This window comes from Hippoglossus hippoglossus, chromosome 23 (genome assembly GCF_009819705.1).
Source record: "Hippoglossus hippoglossus isolate fHipHip1 chromosome 23, fHipHip1.pri, whole genome shotgun sequence".
In the NCBI taxonomy this organism is placed as follows: Eukaryota; Metazoa; Chordata; class Actinopteri; order Pleuronectiformes; family Pleuronectidae; genus Hippoglossus; species Hippoglossus hippoglossus.
Genome location: NC_047173.1, coordinates 13,743,227 through 13,760,147, shown reverse-complemented (window position 1 = coordinate 13,760,147; position 16,921 = coordinate 13,743,227). Strand labels below are relative to the sequence as shown.

General features: G+C 43.5%; 3 protein-coding genes across 13 annotated transcripts; 2 read left to right on the top strand and 1 right to left on the bottom strand.

Moving 5' to 3' along the window:
- Window positions 1-250: 250 nt before the first annotated feature.
- Window positions 251-4,059, bottom strand: washc3 (WASH complex subunit 3). 7 transcript variants are annotated; one of them, XR_004613056.1, is made up of 9 exons: window positions 3,847-4,059; window positions 2,902-3,000; window positions 2,747-2,812; window positions 2,515-2,658; window positions 2,043-2,165; window positions 1,889-1,953; window positions 976-1,793; window positions 914-938; window positions 251-833 (listed from the first exon to the last, which is right to left on the bottom strand). XR_004613056.1 is itself a non-coding variant. In XM_034578091.1 (7 exons), exons 1-7 carry the CDS (start codon window positions 3,895-3,897, stop codon window positions 1,694-1,696), a joined length of 648 nt encoding a protein of 215 aa, XP_034433982.1. In that variant the 5' UTR covers window positions 3,898-4,059; the 3' UTR covers window positions 794-1,693. The 7 variants fall into 7 exon arrangements, 4 of the variants coding, with proteins under 4 accessions (XP_034433982.1, XP_034433984.1, XP_034433985.1 ...); XR_004613055.1 differs by having other exon boundaries at window positions 914-1,793; XR_004613054.1 differs by having other exon boundaries at window positions 794-938.
- A 2,107-nt stretch (window positions 4,060-6,166) lies between these two features.
- LOC117757190 (tetraspanin-7-like) lies at window positions 6,167-9,582 on the top strand. The gene is made up of 2 exons (XM_034578074.1): window positions 6,167-9,042; window positions 9,091-9,582. Exon 1 carries the CDS (start codon window positions 6,659-6,661, stop codon window positions 7,745-7,747), a length of 1,089 nt encoding a protein of 362 aa, XP_034433965.1. The 5' UTR covers window positions 6,167-6,658; the 3' UTR covers window positions 7,748-9,042; window positions 9,091-9,582.
- A 1,265-nt stretch (window positions 9,583-10,847) lies between these two features.
- Window positions 10,848-16,400, top strand: def6c (DEF6 guanine nucleotide exchange factor c). Of its 5 annotated transcripts, none has more exons than XM_034578062.1 (12): window positions 10,857-11,231; window positions 11,879-12,019; window positions 12,415-12,597; window positions 13,088-13,318; window positions 13,394-13,540; window positions 13,693-13,801; window positions 14,179-14,399; window positions 14,487-14,594; window positions 14,918-15,084; window positions 15,231-15,450; window positions 15,542-15,632; window positions 15,887-16,400. In XM_034578062.1, exons 1-12 carry the CDS (start codon window positions 11,136-11,138, stop codon window positions 16,105-16,107), a joined length of 1,935 nt encoding a protein of 644 aa, XP_034433953.1. In that variant the 5' UTR covers window positions 10,857-11,135; the 3' UTR covers window positions 16,108-16,400. The 5 variants fall into 5 exon arrangements, with proteins under 5 accessions (XP_034433955.1, XP_034433950.1, XP_034433952.1 ...); XM_034578063.1 differs by having other exon boundaries at window positions 10,859-11,231; window positions 15,252-15,450; XM_034578064.1 differs by lacking the exon at window positions 15,887-16,400 and adding an exon at window positions 15,832-15,857 and having other exon boundaries at window positions 10,848-11,231; window positions 13,088-13,540; window positions 15,542-15,737.
- The last annotated feature ends 521 nt before the right edge of the window (window positions 16,401-16,921 follow it).

Below are 16,921 nucleotides of genomic sequence, written 5' to 3'. Positions count from 1 at the left end.
AGTGTGCGTAACCGACTCCTGGCAAAACCTACAGGCTCGAGAGGCATTTCAATGGAAAAATGTTAGTTATGGACGAATCTAAAGCAGAGACACAATGAAATATTTCCAGTTATCACTTACTGACTTTTACATCATCATCAAACTCAACTACAAACGCTCTTGACCAATCACATGTGAGTCTCAGCTGTCAAAGCCCATTTTTATAGCTTTTTAGAAACGTGTAAAACGACAGAAACCATATTTGAGAAAGATGTATTGGCGTGACAGTTATGCACCTATGCAGAGGCCAGCCACCAGGGGGCGAATGTGAAGCATTGGCTTCACTTTTAGGGAATTGCCATATCTCCATCTTTATATAGTCTGCATACTTTCCAAAGCCACTTATTCACTTAGTCTATGTTAATAAAGTCAAAGCAACAGTGTCTTTACACTGAATCTACACAAGCTCTTTTTCAACATGGTCACTTTCTATGCTGCAGTAAATCAGGGTATAACACTTGAAACACATTATTCTTCGAGTGCAGCTTGTTAATTGTGATGAGAAATGTATTGTTTTACTGGCGTCTCATGTCATTTCCTGCTCGTGCACTTGTTTAGAGAATCAGGTGTTTCAAGCAGTCGGAATTCCAGCCGAAAATGCTAACGTCACTGATGCCAAACCAAACCTTACCGAGCAGGTTTAAAGATAAACAGAAGACTGATCCTGTAACAACATCCCTGTGAGTTTTTCTCACCCTGACATTAACTCAGAGATTAGAAAATGAAAGGATTAAAAGAGACATAAGATGCTTTTTTCCTCCTCTTGTGTGTTATATAGGGTGTTTGTAAAAGTTCTGCAAAGTTAAAACAACAGAAAGTCTGTGATAACAGGAGCTTCTCTCCTCCACAGAAAACACTGAAGCTTCTGAAACACCTCATCAGTAGTTTGGCCGATACTTCTGCACCATTGTAATGTCATGTGACACGATTCCCCACATTTTACATTTTGATCGTCTTGTGGTTTGGCTGGCACGGTGGAAGTAGTTGAGCAATCACAACAGAGTGGGCCAGCTAACCAATCAGAGCAGAGTGGGCTTCATCAGGAGGGGGTGGGTGGGGGGGGCACTTAAAGAAGCAGGAGCTAAAACCAAGTGTTTAAGAGAGAGGCTGAAAAGAGGAGCTGCAGCAATGGGCAGTGAGGAAAGTGATGGGTTTTATGAATATTGGAGCACGTCAACCTTTTCAAGTAATATCCAAAATTAGAATGATGATATGAGCAGAATATGTCTCTTTTAATCAGTCAAATCTCCAACATATATTTTTCAATTTTATCTGGACCCTGTAACAAAAAGAGCAAGAACTGTCAAGTGATCACAGAAAACCTGCAGTTTAACTACTCCTTGAAAAACTACTTGCTACTGCCATGTTCTGAGGACCACAGGGTACATTATCAAAGAGGGAAATTGTTCTGTCTTAGTTGGAAACAACAATTGTTAATCAAAAATGCTAATGAGGAATAAAACCACGTAGCGAGGAGGTCCGATTGACCCTTCCAGTTCATTCAGACTGAAATCACAATCACTCCGGACACATTTCCAGGCACCGACATCTGCACCTTCTGTATCCTCGTGCGAGCACAGGCCTGAACCTCACACAGCGATGTAAGGGGCCTTCGCAGGGAAGCTTTGCAGTGAGGAGGACGTAGAGGAAGATGTCAGTCGCTGAAAGATGATTCGCTGTCGGAGCTGGTGGCGGCGACATCTGGATCATCGGTGCTCCTCGCTCCTCCGTCGGGAACCGGGGCGTCCGGCGTGCTGTCGCCAGCAGTGAGGGAGTGATTATTGGTCAGTTTAATGAAACACAAATGCAGAGACAACGATCAATGTTAATTGACTTGTAGGACACTCACTCAAGCAAGTTGGAATCTAAACCCTCCTGGACCATTTTGTTCCTTATGGCCATAACTGGAACACCCTGTCACAAATTAAACATCTTATGAGTTGCACACATTATTTCTATTTGTATCCTCATAGTGCATGAAGCAGGTGTGATCGCAAACTCACCACTTGAACCATTTTCAGGTATCGGGCATAACGTGGGTCCTTGGCCACTGTCAGGACATTTTCTGCAGCTGCTTCTACATCCGCTTTCTGTGTCGGAGCAGCTTCTTGCACAGTCTGAGTGAGCTACAGGGGGAGTGAAGTAACACGTGGTTACAAGGTTCAGCCTTTCTGGTAAGTGTTGTACATGTAGAGTTTGAGATCCTCTTTTTTATCAGATGTTAAGATGGCTCATTCCAAAGCTGAGCAGTGCACCAGCCAGCACCACTCCAGCTCACCAAGTCGCACAGTATCAAGTTTATTTTATCTAGCGTGCGTGTAAATATGACAGATTGTGGTTTTTAAGTGCAGTTATGTGCTGAAACCTTTTCTCTCTGGGTGGAGAGACGTCCTTGAGACTGTGACGTTTCCAAGTGGACTGAGGATTTAACAAACCACATGTAGCATTCATTTGTGTGCATGTCGGTAAATGTACCTGTGGGGGGGGCAGCATCTCTGCCGGTGGAGCACCGGCTTGGCTCTGAGTGGCAGCAGTCGGTCCGTTAGCCTGTGCAGTTGGCTGCTGCGGCTGACCGATTCCCTCGATTGTGACGTCCTCCAGTCCAGGGATGGAGGACAGCTGCTCAGAGCACAACAACGTTACTAATAAGATGAGGGCCCGGACGCCAAACTGCAGAGAGAACAATGGCGGAGGCTCGAGAACTCACCTTGGCTTCCAAAATAGACAGAGTGGTTTCAATCTGCTGGATGCGAAGAGATATGTTTGCAAGTTTCTGTGGGGAAGACGTGCGACAGGTCAGGGTCTGATCTTGAGAGCGACAGACTGACGTCTGACATCGACGTTACGGTAAATTGTACAAACCTCTTCGCACACTGTGGAGAAGCGGTTCAGGAATCGAACTGTATGCACAACAAACTGATTCAGGTAGGCAACTATTCTTCTCTGTTGGATGGCAGGAACCTGGAGGAAGCAGAACAAATACTTAAGCACGGGGGGTGAGAAGCAGATGAGCAGCAGAGTGTGAGGTACTAAGGAAGTGAAGCAATTCACAGCATCTGTATGATGCAATATCTCTACCCTCTCCTGCAACAGTCAAAAAGATATTGACACAGATATTTCACCCGACTCTTGTTCGTGGTGAACTTCACTGTCTGTGTGTCAAGTTTCAAGGGATTTTACTGCAGAATTTCAGAGAAAAATAAAGGCAAACTTGGCTACTTTTCCATTATGGCACTCTGAACCTTTACTATATATATTGCTTTTAATTTTCTCAGTGTGTTGGGAAAAAGTGGCTCAGTTGTTTCAGGACAATAAACCAGGGATGGACAGATGAGCCGTTCAACCACACATCAAATTATCGTGACTGTTTTTAATTGTTAGTGAATAATTTGAGGAATTTGTTCGAGCACAGACCATGAACAATGATCAATCACTCTATTGTTTCTCGTTCTCAAATATGAGGATTTCCTGCTATTCTGAGTGACGCGTTATTATAAAATGAGTGAATTTGAACATTTGAATCTCATGTAGTGAAATTAACATGTTTATAATGTGTAAAAGTCTTTACTTTCTGAACGTACGAAGAAGGAAATTGAACTTCATTTAAAATGTGCAGTAATGAACTAAGAAACGTGGATTGTTAAATCCCTGTCACGTAGACACCTCGAGGCTTCACACGATTCAAACGTGCTGCTTGTAGTGAAATGTTCGGCCGCTTCCATTAAAGCTAAACAGTCGTGAAATCATCAATGACAGCTGGTTTCCTCTCATCGTGTCTGTGTTGACGTTAGCGAGCCGAACACGAACCTTGGTCAGATCCACTCCGGAGCCCACGATAGGAAGCCCGTCCTCGTCCATGTTGGATCCACGACGGTTCCTGTTTCACTTTCACTTCGAGGGAAGATTTTTTTTAGCAGAAAAATCAGTGAAACGTGAAGAAACAAAACAACATTTAGCAGAAGAAACGTCTCATGTGACTTGTGGGCTGAGAGAGGTCGCGTCGTGACGTCACCGGAGCCACGCGAGAGTAGGTAAAAACCCGGACGGGATTTGTGATTTGAGCTTTTATTTTGGAGTCTGTGGAAAACCACAACATCCGGCAGTGAGTCCTCTGGCTGAATATTATTATTAATTTTTTTTTTCTAAATAAAGATCTAATCACAACAGAAATGTACATTCTTATGTATGAATGCATGGAAAAGATAAAACAATTAAGAATATAGATAAATTATATGTATTGGCAGAGGTAAATATTTAAAAGAAAAGTGTTGTAGATATTGTGGAAGTGAGTGTGAAAATTTCTGTTTCTGAATCAAATATTTCTTATGCAGAATAATAGATACCAAAGGGCGCCATCTACTGGATAAATATTGGAACAAATAATACATTCAAGAGGTATATCAGAAATGATAAATGTTAGTTTCTTTGCTGTGTTTATAAAAGGTACAAGAAGTATCATTATCTGCGTACTTGGAGGTAGTAGGGTATATTTTAAGTTGAATTGTTAAATGTACTTCTTTAGCATATTTTAATATATAGTACAAGGTTCACAAAGTTTGTATTCTCAGATTTTAATCGCTATAAAAAACCTTCCTCTAGGCACAGTTTTATTTTTGTAAGATGGGGACAGAAACAACATTTCATATTAAAGGCAGTCACTGCACAGTTTTAAGACTTCTATTTTGAAAACAGGAAACGCGGGTGCAGCTAATGTTTGCGCCCTAACTGCGCATATTAGCAACAAAATAAGTTTATTGTTCAACGCAACAGGAGTCGTGCTGCAGTCATGGAGGTTTTAGAGTCCGCAGAGAAAGTAAACGGTGAGTTTCGGCTGTGTTTATGTTCAGCAGACAGTTAGCGGGGTCCGTCTATTTAAAGGAGTCATGACCTGTGGACCTGTCACATTTAAATAAGAAACTTTATTGATCCCAAGCTGGGACAGCAGCAGATAGTATATATAATTCAACAATAATTTAGTAAATAGCAGTCTACTGTAGTATATATGACTACAGGGATGTATGTTTGTGTGTATAAATATAAACTTATATTAAAGCTCTCTTGGCATTTTCCTTGGGACTTTTTTCTGAGATATTTGTGTTCTTTTTTTTTTTGTCATTTAATCGTGCACCTGTTTCTTTGCTCAGGCCAGTTTTCAGTGGTGCCGGAGCACATTATACTTTAGGGCGATGTTTCTCAACCTGGTGACCATATGAGATGTCAAAGACCGGAACGGAAAGAAAAATCTGCTTTCAACAAAAATGGAAGATTTGTTTCTTGACACCTCTTTTTTCCTACTGCTGTATTTCTGCATGCACTGGATGTGTGTTTTTAATGAGGACGCTCGTTCATTTCTGTCCAGAGTGCTCATAAAACTGAACGACTCTTTGAGCTGAGCAAAGATTAACGAAAAATATCATGACATCATTTCATTTCCTCTGCAGACCTCCAGCTGTCTGTGCTAAACTCCATCTGCTCACCCCTCCCTCATGTACTGAGAACAAGACGCCTAATCTGTCTGTGCAAATTCAATTATAAGATACTGTAGTCAGCTACATTTTATTACTTCCATTTTTCTAATCCAGGAGTTTTAAATTTAGCTTCTACAGCCCAAACAAACAGAATCTGTAGTATGAGTCTATACCGCCCACCCTTCCTCTGCCCCCACCAATCTGTCTGGGCATTCCCCTCTGTGCCATCATGCCACTATTACGGATGCCCTTTTATAAAGAGTCATTTTAATGCATTTAATTAACGGAGAGGCTTTAAATAGCTCTGAATGGGCGGGGGGGGGGGGGTAATTTTATGTCAGCATATGTAGCATACATTCAATGTGCCATCAGAGAGGAGCTGAGGATTTGAATTTAAGTATTACAAACACAGACATGCAAAATCTGTGTTTTGCATGTCCTTATGAAGTAAATAATTATTATTATTATATTATTTGTCCATAATTTAAAATTACGTTTTTATTAAACTGATTCCTGAATAGATTGCACATCTAGGAAATTATTTATTTCACACTGTAATGCTATAAGCATTGGTATCAATTATCTATAAAAAAAATGCAGACTAACAAAATCATTAAAGTTAAACTCAGAGAAGGTTTCTTTATTTTACAAATATCACATACAGTGTAAAGTAAAGGATATTTTTCTCCCATCATTTATTTCACAAATGGACCAAAGTCAAACTCTCCTCCACACCGAGAGAGGGGGTGCATAGACGGACTCCTCCGTCCATCCCACTGCACTCACCTCTTGCCTTGACGCGAGCGAGGGGCAGCAGTGCGCGAGCAGATGTCTGGATGTGACTGTCAGCGGAGAAATTCCGAGAGCTGGTGACCATGCAGGTGGAAAGAACGCCCGAAATAAACAGATAAATAGGGAGGAAACAAGGGGGCTGCGGAGGAAGATAACGGCACGACGCAGCACCCATCAGCAAGATTTACTGTCCAGTCGCTGCTGGTCGTCTTGCTGGTGGCTTAATAACCAGTCATAAAGAGGTGGGAGGGAGCTTGTGTGTTGGAGGAAGACGAGTGTGAAAGTATTGATAAAGGAAAGAAGAGAAGGTGAGTGTGTAAAAGAGAGAGAGGGGAGTACTTAAAGCCTTAGCAGGGATCATGAGCTCTGCACTGCCGTACGACTCGCTGTCAGCTCGGCCGAGTCCCAGCAGACGAGCTTTGGACTGGGAGCGCGAGCAGTTAGCGGTGCGAAGACTGTCCTGTCCACAGGGTCTCAACCTACTCACTCCTCCTCCTCTTCCTCGTCGACCCTCTGCCATCCCCGGCTACCTGCTGTCCCCCTACCAAGAGCAGGAGGAGCAGTCCCACCACCAGCATCAGCGACTATCCTTGTCTATGTGCTCAGAGGCCTCCCTGGCTCCCCCCGCACCTCCACCTGTGGGGACTCCCCCACCCTGCTGCCGCCCAGTGGGAGTCATGCACCTCCTGCGCCTGGGACTCCTCGCTTTCAGCTGCCTTTTCTGGGCAGCCGGCTTGGCCCTCTTCACCCTGGGTGTTTGGGCTCAGATTTCACTGGCAGACTTCATGCTGTTGTCTGCCAATCGCTACCCCAACGCCCCAATCATCCTCCTGTCCACAGGTGCTGCCGTCACCACTTGGGGCTTTTTAGGTTGTCTGGGGGTGGCTGCAAACCTGCCTTGCGTGCTGAGGGCGTATGGGTTCTTCCAACTTGCTGCACTTATAGCTGGTTTGGCAGCTGGACTCTCGGGCCTCTTCTACCGTGAAGATATTGCTGGAGGATTTCGCAGTGGCTTACAGCGAGCGGTGGCCGGCTACACAGAGGATGAGGGCCGTGCCGATGCTCTGGACAGCCTTCAGAGGGCCCTGGAGTGTTGTGGAGCTGAGGGTTGGCGTGACTGGCTCACTTCAGATTGGGCTTCCCAACATATGACCTTCCTGCCTTATGAGAACAGTTCCTCGGTGTCCCTGCCGGACAGCTGCTGTGCCAGGCGCAAGGGTTGCAAGAATCGTCCTCTTCTGTCAGATGATAGCGACGAAGTAGTTGCTGCAGGAATCCATCCACACGGCTGCTTCCGTAAAGTCTTCAGTCTGGTCAACGACAACGTCTTCCACATTGCTGCCACTGTGTTGGGATTAGCCTTCACCCAGATTGGAGGCATTGTCCTGGCTTGTCTGCTTGCCAACAAACTAGCACCAAGACAGCGTCGTCGTGTGGTGGCCCATTAATGCTCAATCTTAAACCAAGGATTGGTAATTAATGCCACAAAGGATCAGTGGAGTTGCAAAGTTGGGCGAGTGTTTTTGGGCATTCAGGGTTCCACAGCTACTCCTCTCACTTTGCAACTCTTTGACCCTCATTGTTTGCATGGCTCTCTCTACTGTACAGGTTTAATTGATTCAGTGTAAGGGGAAAAGAGGTGCAATTAAAAGTGCAATTCTGTCCATTTGGTGCATTAGTAGCTAGTCTGAGGTCACACGATCTTGGGGCCAGATTGAATAGCTTCTTTTATTCCCACAGACGATGGCATGATGCCAGGGTCTTTGCAAATTTCAGAGCGACACAGTTGTAATTTTCCCATCCAGTGGCCACGTTGTTTAATAGTAAATGCTCTTGTCTCCATCTGAGCGACCATGGACGTGTTGATCTTAACATGAGGTGAGGTCAGGTGTGTTTTTGGTGCATTTCATTCTTGTGCTGTTGACCAACAAACATCTGGTCTGAAGTCTAAGGTGCAGTATTTTACTGTTATGGTACACGATCAGGATAGTGAAATAGACCAACTATAGGTGGATGCACAACGTGCAGACACTGTGCTTTCCACACCTGCTTCACCTCAGGGATCCTGTTGTTGCTCTAGATGGTTTACTTGTGCGCTTTCACTCCGATTGCATGAGCAGATGGTTTTTCCATACAACCTGGCAAATGTGCCTTTATTATTGTAATCGGCTGTGGGGCAAGCATGCCAGGCTTTTATAGGAAATAGGAGACGGCACTCTGATTGGCTTATAGCATGTTACCAAGGACACCCATGATTTATTCAGAGACTAAGTAAAACCCTTTCGAACCCAATGCGCCTGGTGCAACAATCTTTGCCACTCTTTAACTGTTTGGGCCCTTAATGCACTCGCTCCATGTGCTTAGATTGTTAAAATAGAGCCTGATATGCTCATACAAAGTGATGTTTTTCTGCCTTTTATGCTGAAATGTTTAAATAATGACTTTATTAATGTACTATTATTAGTTAGAGTTTAACATTTCTCATGTAGTATATGTGAATGCACAGGAATGTTCACCAGCAGTTTTCCAATTTAGACGTTTTTTTGTCTGTTTGTGTTCAGCAGATGTTCATCTCCACATCATTTAGTTTTACCATCACAAAGGCGACACTGTGCTGGAATGGTGCTGTAGAAACGAAGCTAAATACTGTCTGTGAGGTTTTGTCTGTTCCATTTTTTACTGTGTCCTGCGCTTTTGTAAGATCAGCTTTTCAGATTTGGTGAGAAAATGAACGCTTTTAAATGTCGTCCTCCGTGTGTCATTGTTTTGCTTGGGTACGGAGGCTCTGAAGGCTCTGAAGGCTCTGAAGCACAAGTTTATCTCACAACATTAAATTTTAGCACTACTTCCAAAATCCTTGATCTCATTAGCTCGACCCACATATTGGGTTTTAGATAGATTTTAGAATACTGCGCTGAAATAATACAAATCCATCAGCCTTGCTTCGAGCCTCATCATCAATTATTTCACCTTTCCTCTTCAGGATAGGCATTATTAATGCTCTAGTAATTGTAGTATATGATTTGTGTTTACATTCTGTAATATATAATCCATATTTACTGTTACCAGCGGTGCAAACACGGCATGATTGAAACTGTATCAAACCATATCTGTTAACAATACACGAAAAATCTTTTCCTCATTACAGGATATGATATTGATTCGACACTGGGAATGTCATGGTCTGCCGTCCTTGAATATATTAAATGTATAAATGGAAACAGCATTATTGTGATGTGATGGTGGTGTCAAAGCAGCACAGCAAGGCAAATGCAAATGTATATATTAAAGATTGTGTGAATGTTGAAATCTTGTAGAGTAATTTTTTTGTTTGGGGACTTAAGTGAAGTATTTATGTGTCAATTTGACAGGTGGCAAAGAGCGAAGCTTCCATTTGCATTTTAAATACCTTTGGAAACATGTCTGGGTTAATATTTTATGACCATAGTGGAAGAAAGCCAGAGTGGTAAATTCTCAGCACTGGGACTGGTCGATCCTCACATGAGACCTCTGAACGGCCTATTCTGAATTATAGCAAACTGGATGACATCTCATTTGTAGCACCTGAGATGACAGTGATTAGATCCGACCTTGAAGGGAGACAACCGACACGGCAGCGTGATGAAAACACAACAGGCCCCGATGCAGCAATCATTAGTTTATGGAGCAGAAAATCATGAAATACATCCTCAGCTCAGAAGATGATTTTCATACATGTATCGCAAACCCCTTTTCCTTAAACCCTACTTACATCAGTGTTTTGATACAGCCTGCGTGCTGCGCTCCGAACAATGACGGACGTTTTCATGACCTAATTATGGTATTGATTAGCCTACATTAAGCTCTAACAAGGCTTGCGGATGCTTTCTGTCTGATTGCACTGTCCCTGTTTAACCTATTTTGCTTGAGATCGACATATCCACTCGTGATTTCAACATGCATAAGATGAGCTCGGACATATATTATATACATGACACCTTCACTCAGGGAAAACACAAGGGGATCTGTATTTAAAATCCCACTGTTAATTCATTACATGCAGTAATCTACATTACACCAAATATATTTAACTATACTGTCAAATCAAATTACCAAATTCCATTGTACTTGTATATAGTCCATAATCACAAAAAACCTCTGCTTCTTATGACTTAAAAATCTTTACAAAGTTCAATAAGGGTGAGAAAAAAGACAGATGTACTCAGGAGAGTCACAGGTGAGGGGTGTTGTGTGGGGGTTTCAATCTCTAAAACACAACCTAACTTCACTGTTATATTTCACATCACAATCACATCAGCCATTATGATCATGTCCCTGCACTTGGAGCCACTAAAATAAAACTGGCCTCGGGGCCTCCACACACACATGGGTGTGTCCTGAAATCATCTGCAAACCTCCGGAATCTGAAAACAGCTCTGATCCCGTTTATTTGCATTTGGACTTGGCAGTTTCACACATCCATGTCTGTGCAGGCTGGACAGAAGTCTCACACCCAGGATATGTAGCTTGGATGTAGGTCTGGATTTGGCTTGTGGGCCCAAGTTCTTTTTATTCCGATGTCGTTTAAAGAACAGAAGAACAGGGGACTTTATCTCTTCTCTCCTCCTCTGTCGCTCTGCCCTTCATCTGACTCTTTTTAGTGCCTTGCAGTTTGCACAGCAGCCTGAGCTCTGCCCTATATTTTATTTGGCAATTCTCTCCCCCACCACCACCACAGCAGCAGCAGCTCTCTCCCTCTCTCTCTCTCTCTCCAGTCCGTCGCTGCGTAAAAGCCATCCGCCGCGCTGCGCATGGAAATGTAGCTGTTTTTACGCACGGCGACGTCTCCAAAAAAAGATGGACCTAAAATCCGAGCTCCTCAAGTCCATCTGGTACGCGTTCACGTCGCTGGACGTGGAGAAGTGTGGCAAAGTGTCCAAGTCACAGCTGAAGGTAAGTGAGTGGAGATCTTTTAGATCAGGAAACTGAGACAGACGGACTTTAACTGCGTTTTTGTGCCACTTTTTCCTCTGTTGAAACAAACCAGAACTCTTTGGTTTCTTTAGCTGCCTTTATACGTGGTAAACAAATCATGTGAATCTATGTTGTAATCTGTGCACTGGTGAACACACAAACGCCCTTCAGGCTCACACACAATCCCAAATATGTCCCACCAACAGACACGTAACCTACTCAGATTAGAGGAAAACCAGCTTCGAGTTCAAAGTCCAACTTTTCCCCTTTGTGGCTTTTCCTACTTTATTACCAGAGACATAACAACACCAGCTGTGTCAGGGTTTCTTTTAAAGAACTTCCCATGTGAGTGTTATTCAGTCTGTCCTGTGGCTTTCTGTCCAGTTCCTACATGTCTGTGTGAGCCCCCACTGCAGGGAAGAATCCAGGGAAACAGCCGAAAGCTGCCCTGACATGCTCACTCACTAGAAACCAGCTGTCTCTACTTGTGTGTGTGTGGATATATGGAGAGATATAGTGTGCACAGAAGAATCATCCTGAAAGCGTGATTCTATATCTTATACATGCCCTGTGTGTGTGTGTGTGTGTGTGTGTGTGTGTGTGTGTGTGTGTGTGTGTGTGTCTAGGTGCTTTCACACAACCTGTACACTGTGCTGAACATCCCACACGACCCCGTGGCTCTGGAGGAGCACTTCCAGGATGATGATGATGGGCCAGTGTCCAATCATGGCTACATGCCCTACCTCAACAAATATATACTGGACAAGGTTAAAAACACCACTGAACACATGTTTGTTTCACTTCCAGTTATTGTGATGCACTTTATTTCTGCACATGCTGTAAATTATGGACAGGAAATCTTGTGAAATGGCCCATAAACAGATAAATGATAAAATCAGCTGACCAGACATCTTTGGTTTTGTCTTTTTGTGGAGGTTTGTAATTATAACCAAGCTATAGAATATTTATATTCCTCTTCCAACATATCAGTGCTTTACATGACAACATATCGACATTTCGAACGTTACTCAGAAGCAGAAATAATCGTAATAGTTCAAGTTTAAGCACCTTTCCACCAATAACTGTTTTATTTCATACATAACAACTGATGTTCAAACCCTGTTTCCTGAATGTTTCCTTCATTACGGCCCATGTTGCTCAGGTCAAAGAGGGGATGTTCGACAAGGAGAAGTTTGACGACCTGTGCTGGATGATGACCATGAAGAAGAACTTCAGGGGGATACCACAGGGGGCGCTGCTATCGGAGAGAGACTGTTTCAAGCTCTTCTGTCTGTTCAACCTCTTGTCCGAGGACCGCTACCCGCTGATGATGATACCAGAGGAGGTAAACCATGATGTCAGACTGGGATTATTGGTGGCACTCAATAACGGAGATCGTATATTTTACAAGCAATAAAGTAAAAAATTGACATCGAGAGAGAAGATCACAAGCCGATATGAAACATGGAACAAATTCAAAACTTTGTTGTGATCAGCTAATTGCGTGAAATAAATATCAGGTTACACATAAACTTAACGTGTGTCCGAACCAAATTGCTCAGTTTTTTCACAGCAGTGCAAGTAAGTGAGTTAATGAGGCTCTTCCTTCCTGCGTTTCCTCCATTCTGCTCTTTGTTTCCTGTCGACAGAGACCAAAATAAACTGAGTTTGAACCCTCGACACAGAAGCACCGTTCTGTAAGAGTATAGAACAGAAATATACTGATGCAGCATGGCAGCGTACTATCTGGATCGGCCGATATCAGTGACAATACTGCGGCGTACTGATTTTCTGCAACCACACATTGTTTTTTGGGGGGTTTCAATGGCTTTTAGGTGGAGTATCTCCTCAAGAAAATCTCCACGGCGATGAGCGAGGAGTGGGACGGGAAGCTCATGGAGGACTTGATATCCCAGGACGCCACGCTGCTGGAGGAGGGCATGTCTGTGTGGATGTTCCTGGAGCGCATGATTGCGGGCCAGCTGCTGAGGGTCACCAGTGCAGAGGCCTTCAGTCTGGCTCTGCACGAGGTCTTTCTGGAGATGTATCACAACGTCCTGAAGAGGGTGGGTATTTATGATCGTGTTTTTTTTACTATAAGTTCTCTTTGTCTTTTTCATCCTGACCAATGTTGTTTTCAGGGTTATATGTGGAAAAAGGGGCACAAGCGTCGGAACTGGACGGAGCGTTGGTTTGTGCTGAAGCCGTTCTCCATGGCGTACTACGTCAGCGAGGACCTGAAAGACAAGAGAGGAGAAATCCAGCTGGATAAAAGCTGTATCATAGAGGTTGGTGAGGAGGTGCATTGTGGACGTGTTCAACGAAGGTCTTTGCTTTCTCACGTACAGCCCCTCCGGAATATTTCAAGAATAATCCGGACTTCGGTGAATGTCTGAAAGCAGCTCAAGATGTTTTCTCCTGTGTCTCCTCTCTGTTCCAGACTCTTGCAGACAGGGAGGGGAAACGCTGTCTGTTCTGTGTGAAAACCCACAATAAAACTTTTGAGATGAGTGCGTCCGACCAGAGGAAGAAAGTGGAGTGGACTCAGGGTGAGTTGTTGCGTCTGAGTAGAAACACAAGGACAAGGTCACCTTTTAACCACTCTGATTATTATGTGTGTGGCCGCTGCTGGGTTTTGCTTGTTGTTTTTCCCATTAATTTCCCCCCATTGAGGATTCAGAAAACCCTTATAAAACGAGTTGTGGAACCAGGCTGACAAGGAATGTGTATATATTATGTGTATATATTTTTTCCGACATTAAGTGTGAAAGGGGGAGAGAGAGCAGAGGAGACATGCAGGGGAGGTTGAGTTATTTGGGCGTCCTTGGAGTGGTCTCTTAGATCAGTTTAAGTTATGTTGGATAATTACATTTTTGTGCATTATACAATATTAAAGGCCATGTGTGTGTGTGTGTGACCTCTCCAGCCATTCAGACAGCCCTCCGTCTCCAGGGCGAGGGCAAGTCCTCCCTTCACCACGAGCTCAAGCTGAAGCGACGGGTCCAGCGAGACCACAGCCAGCGGGAGCGCAGCCGGAGCGCCCGCAGCAGCTGCAGCAGCCAATCGGACGACTCCAACATCCAGGAGATGGAGAGAATGGAGAAAGAGAAAGACAAACAGGATCTGGAGATTGAAAGCATCATCCAGGTGAGAGGGGAACGGGGTCGATAATGGAATCACAGGGTCAATAATGCCATAATTATAATTATGGCATTATACCATCTGTGTTCGCAGCATGCACGGGAACTGGAGAGCAAGCGAAGGGAGGCGGAGGAGAAAGAAAGGAGGAGACAGAGGGAGGTGCAGATGGAGCTGGAGAGGCAACTGAAAGAGGCTGAGATGGTAAAAAAACAAAAGTTAGAAAGATGACAACATGTATTTGCAATTTTTCTGAAATGGGATTTAGCATCCGTCCCAATCTCTCAGTTCTCTGAAAACAGCATTAAGACTCTGGCATTATAAAATTCAGATTCAACCCTCAGTGATTTTTAGTGCTTTTAGAAAAGGTTACAGGATTCCTGGAAGAGGTGAATCAGGAATAGGACAGTTCTTTCCACTCAGCTGTTGTTGCGTATGTGTGTGTGTGTGTGTGTGTGTGTGTGTGTGTGTGTGTGTGTGTGTGTGTGTGTGTGTGTGTGTGTGTGTGTGTGTGTGTGTGGGTCCAGTTGAGAGACAGCATGCAGGCGGAGATGCAGGAGAAGGAAAAGGAGGCTGAGCAGCAGAAGAAAAGAATTCAGGAGCTGGAGTTGACGCAGGAGAAATTGGAGGCAGCGCTCAACGTGGAGATCCAGGCTCGGCTGGAGGAGGAGAGGGTCCGACAGGAGCTGGAGAGGTGAGAAACACACACAAAAACATTTCAGAGAACAAAGATCACAATCACTACCTTTCCATGCATATGTCTCAGTCACCTCTCGTAGGCTCTTGGCCTCATGTCTCTAAACTTCTGCTCTGAACCAAGATGTTTTTTGGTGTTTTCAGCAACCTTCCTCTTTTCTGTAGGTTGCTGGAGGCTGAGGAGGAAAAGAAGCGGCAGTGCCAGCTCCTGCAGGAGCAGCAGAGGGCGCAGCAGGGCGTCAGCCCCATAGAGGAGGCCTCCGACGTTAGGACGGAGGAGGAGACCCCCTCGGCCCTTTACTCAGCCTCGCAGGAGCTCCAGGATCTGCAGGCGTCTCGCCAGAGGAGCCACCAGCGCCTCGAGGTGCGAAATGTGTTTGGATCAGCTCGGTGAGCCTCATTTTCAATACAACACCAACCCTAACTACCAGTTTCTACTCATCCTCTCACTCCAGGAGGTTCAGGAGAAGCTGAGGAACGCCACTCAACATGTGCGGCACTGGAACGTCCAGCTGAACCGCCTGATGACGCCCATCGCTCCTGGAGGTGCAGTATTCTCTTTGTCTGTTGTGTTCAGGTCACACAACAATGTGATATTAAAAACTATATGCAACCTAGTGAGATATCAAGGAGCAAGAATCTCTACTCTGCTCCAGGGGATATAATAGATTACATTTAATCATCCAAAGAATGAGTTTGGTATCACAATTTTTCAACACAAAAAAATAGGCCAGGATAGAAATGTGGTATACATGAAGATAACAACAATAAATTATACCTCATCCATTTTGTTTTTGTAGAGTGTTTGGGGCAACGCCTGTCATCCAAACCAGTGTGTCCCAAAAAGGAAGGAGCGCTGGCGAGTAACGAGTTCATCACTAAACTCAAGAAACGATCAGATCAGATGGATCAGATCGATCACATGACAGAGGACGACCGGACGCTGGATGATTACATGGAGGCCGCCCACCTGTCGGACGGATCGGACGAATCACAGGGAAAACCCAACGGACAAATGTGATAACCATGCTGACTGTTTTCAAATGAACAATTCAAAAATGTTAAAAACTAAAAAGATGTGTAGGACTGTGAGTAGAGGGGGACTCGTCATTTACAGTAATATGTAGAGAATCTGCAGAAAGCATGGTAATATATTTATATTCAGAGGTTTACCCTGAGATGATGGAGGACAATGATGACGAGCTCAATGTGATGCTGGATTCAATAAAGACCCATTTGACTGAGATCAACAGAGATGTACAGTTTTGTACAATAAAGTTTATTGCTGAACAATAAAACTCGATGATTTTCTGATATTTGTCTTTTTTTTTACTATTCTGCTCTTGAAAGTTCTCTGCTGTGATCTGACGACAACTGGAAACCACAGGAAGTTGTGGAAGTAAAGTTTAAAACACCATTGATGTATTTACCCTTTTTTTGATTATCTGATTAGCTTTCATTCTTTGCCTATTGTTCTTTTACCTTATAGAATCAATATATATCATGTAATCCATGTAGTAATTTATAATGTATGAATTATATATACATAATATATAATAATTAGTTGATGTATAAGTTATCATATCTATATATAATCACATAAGGATTTATATAATAATGTATATTGTATACATCATTATATATATAATATTTAGTTATGTATATTAAATATCCTTTTAGTTAAATTCTTAATTCTTTTTTAATTGAGTTCTAAAGTGATAGTATATATATATATAAACTGCTATGTTTTATATTATTGTGTATTTGTATACAAACAACTTTATCAATAAAATCATGGCAGGATCTGACCTGAGGGGGGCGCTAGAGTTCATATG

Excerpts from the sequence above, each read along its gene's own strand:
- washc3 (XM_034578091.1), bottom strand. The coding sequence starts at position 3,897 with ATGGACGAGGACGGGCTTCCTATCGTGGGCTCCGGAGTGGATCTGACC. Across the intron at positions 2,166-2,514 it reads AGATGCTGCCCCCCCCACAG|CTCACTCAGACTGTGCAAGA; the intron begins GTACATTTACCG and ends CTCCCCCTGTAG. Across the intron at positions 1,954-2,042 it reads ACCTGAAAATGGTTCAAGTG|GGTGTTCCAGTTATGGCCAT; the intron begins GTGAGTTTGCGA and ends AATTTGTGACAG.
- LOC117757190 (XM_034578074.1), top strand. The coding sequence starts at position 6,659 with ATGAGCTCTGCACTGCCGTACGACTCGCTGTCAGCTCGGCCGAGTCCC.
- def6c (XM_034578059.1), top strand. The coding sequence starts at position 11,136 with ATGGACCTAAAATCCGAGCTCCTCAAGTCCATCTGGTACGCGTTCACG. Across the intron at positions 13,541-13,692 it reads ATAAAAGCTGTATCATAGAG|ACTCTTGCAGACAGGGAGGG; the intron begins GTTGGTGAGGAG and ends TCTCTGTTCCAG. Across the intron at positions 15,085-15,230 it reads GTCCGACAGGAGCTGGAGAG|CAACCTTCCTCTTTTCTGTA; the intron begins GTGAGAAACACA and ends TGGTGTTTTCAG.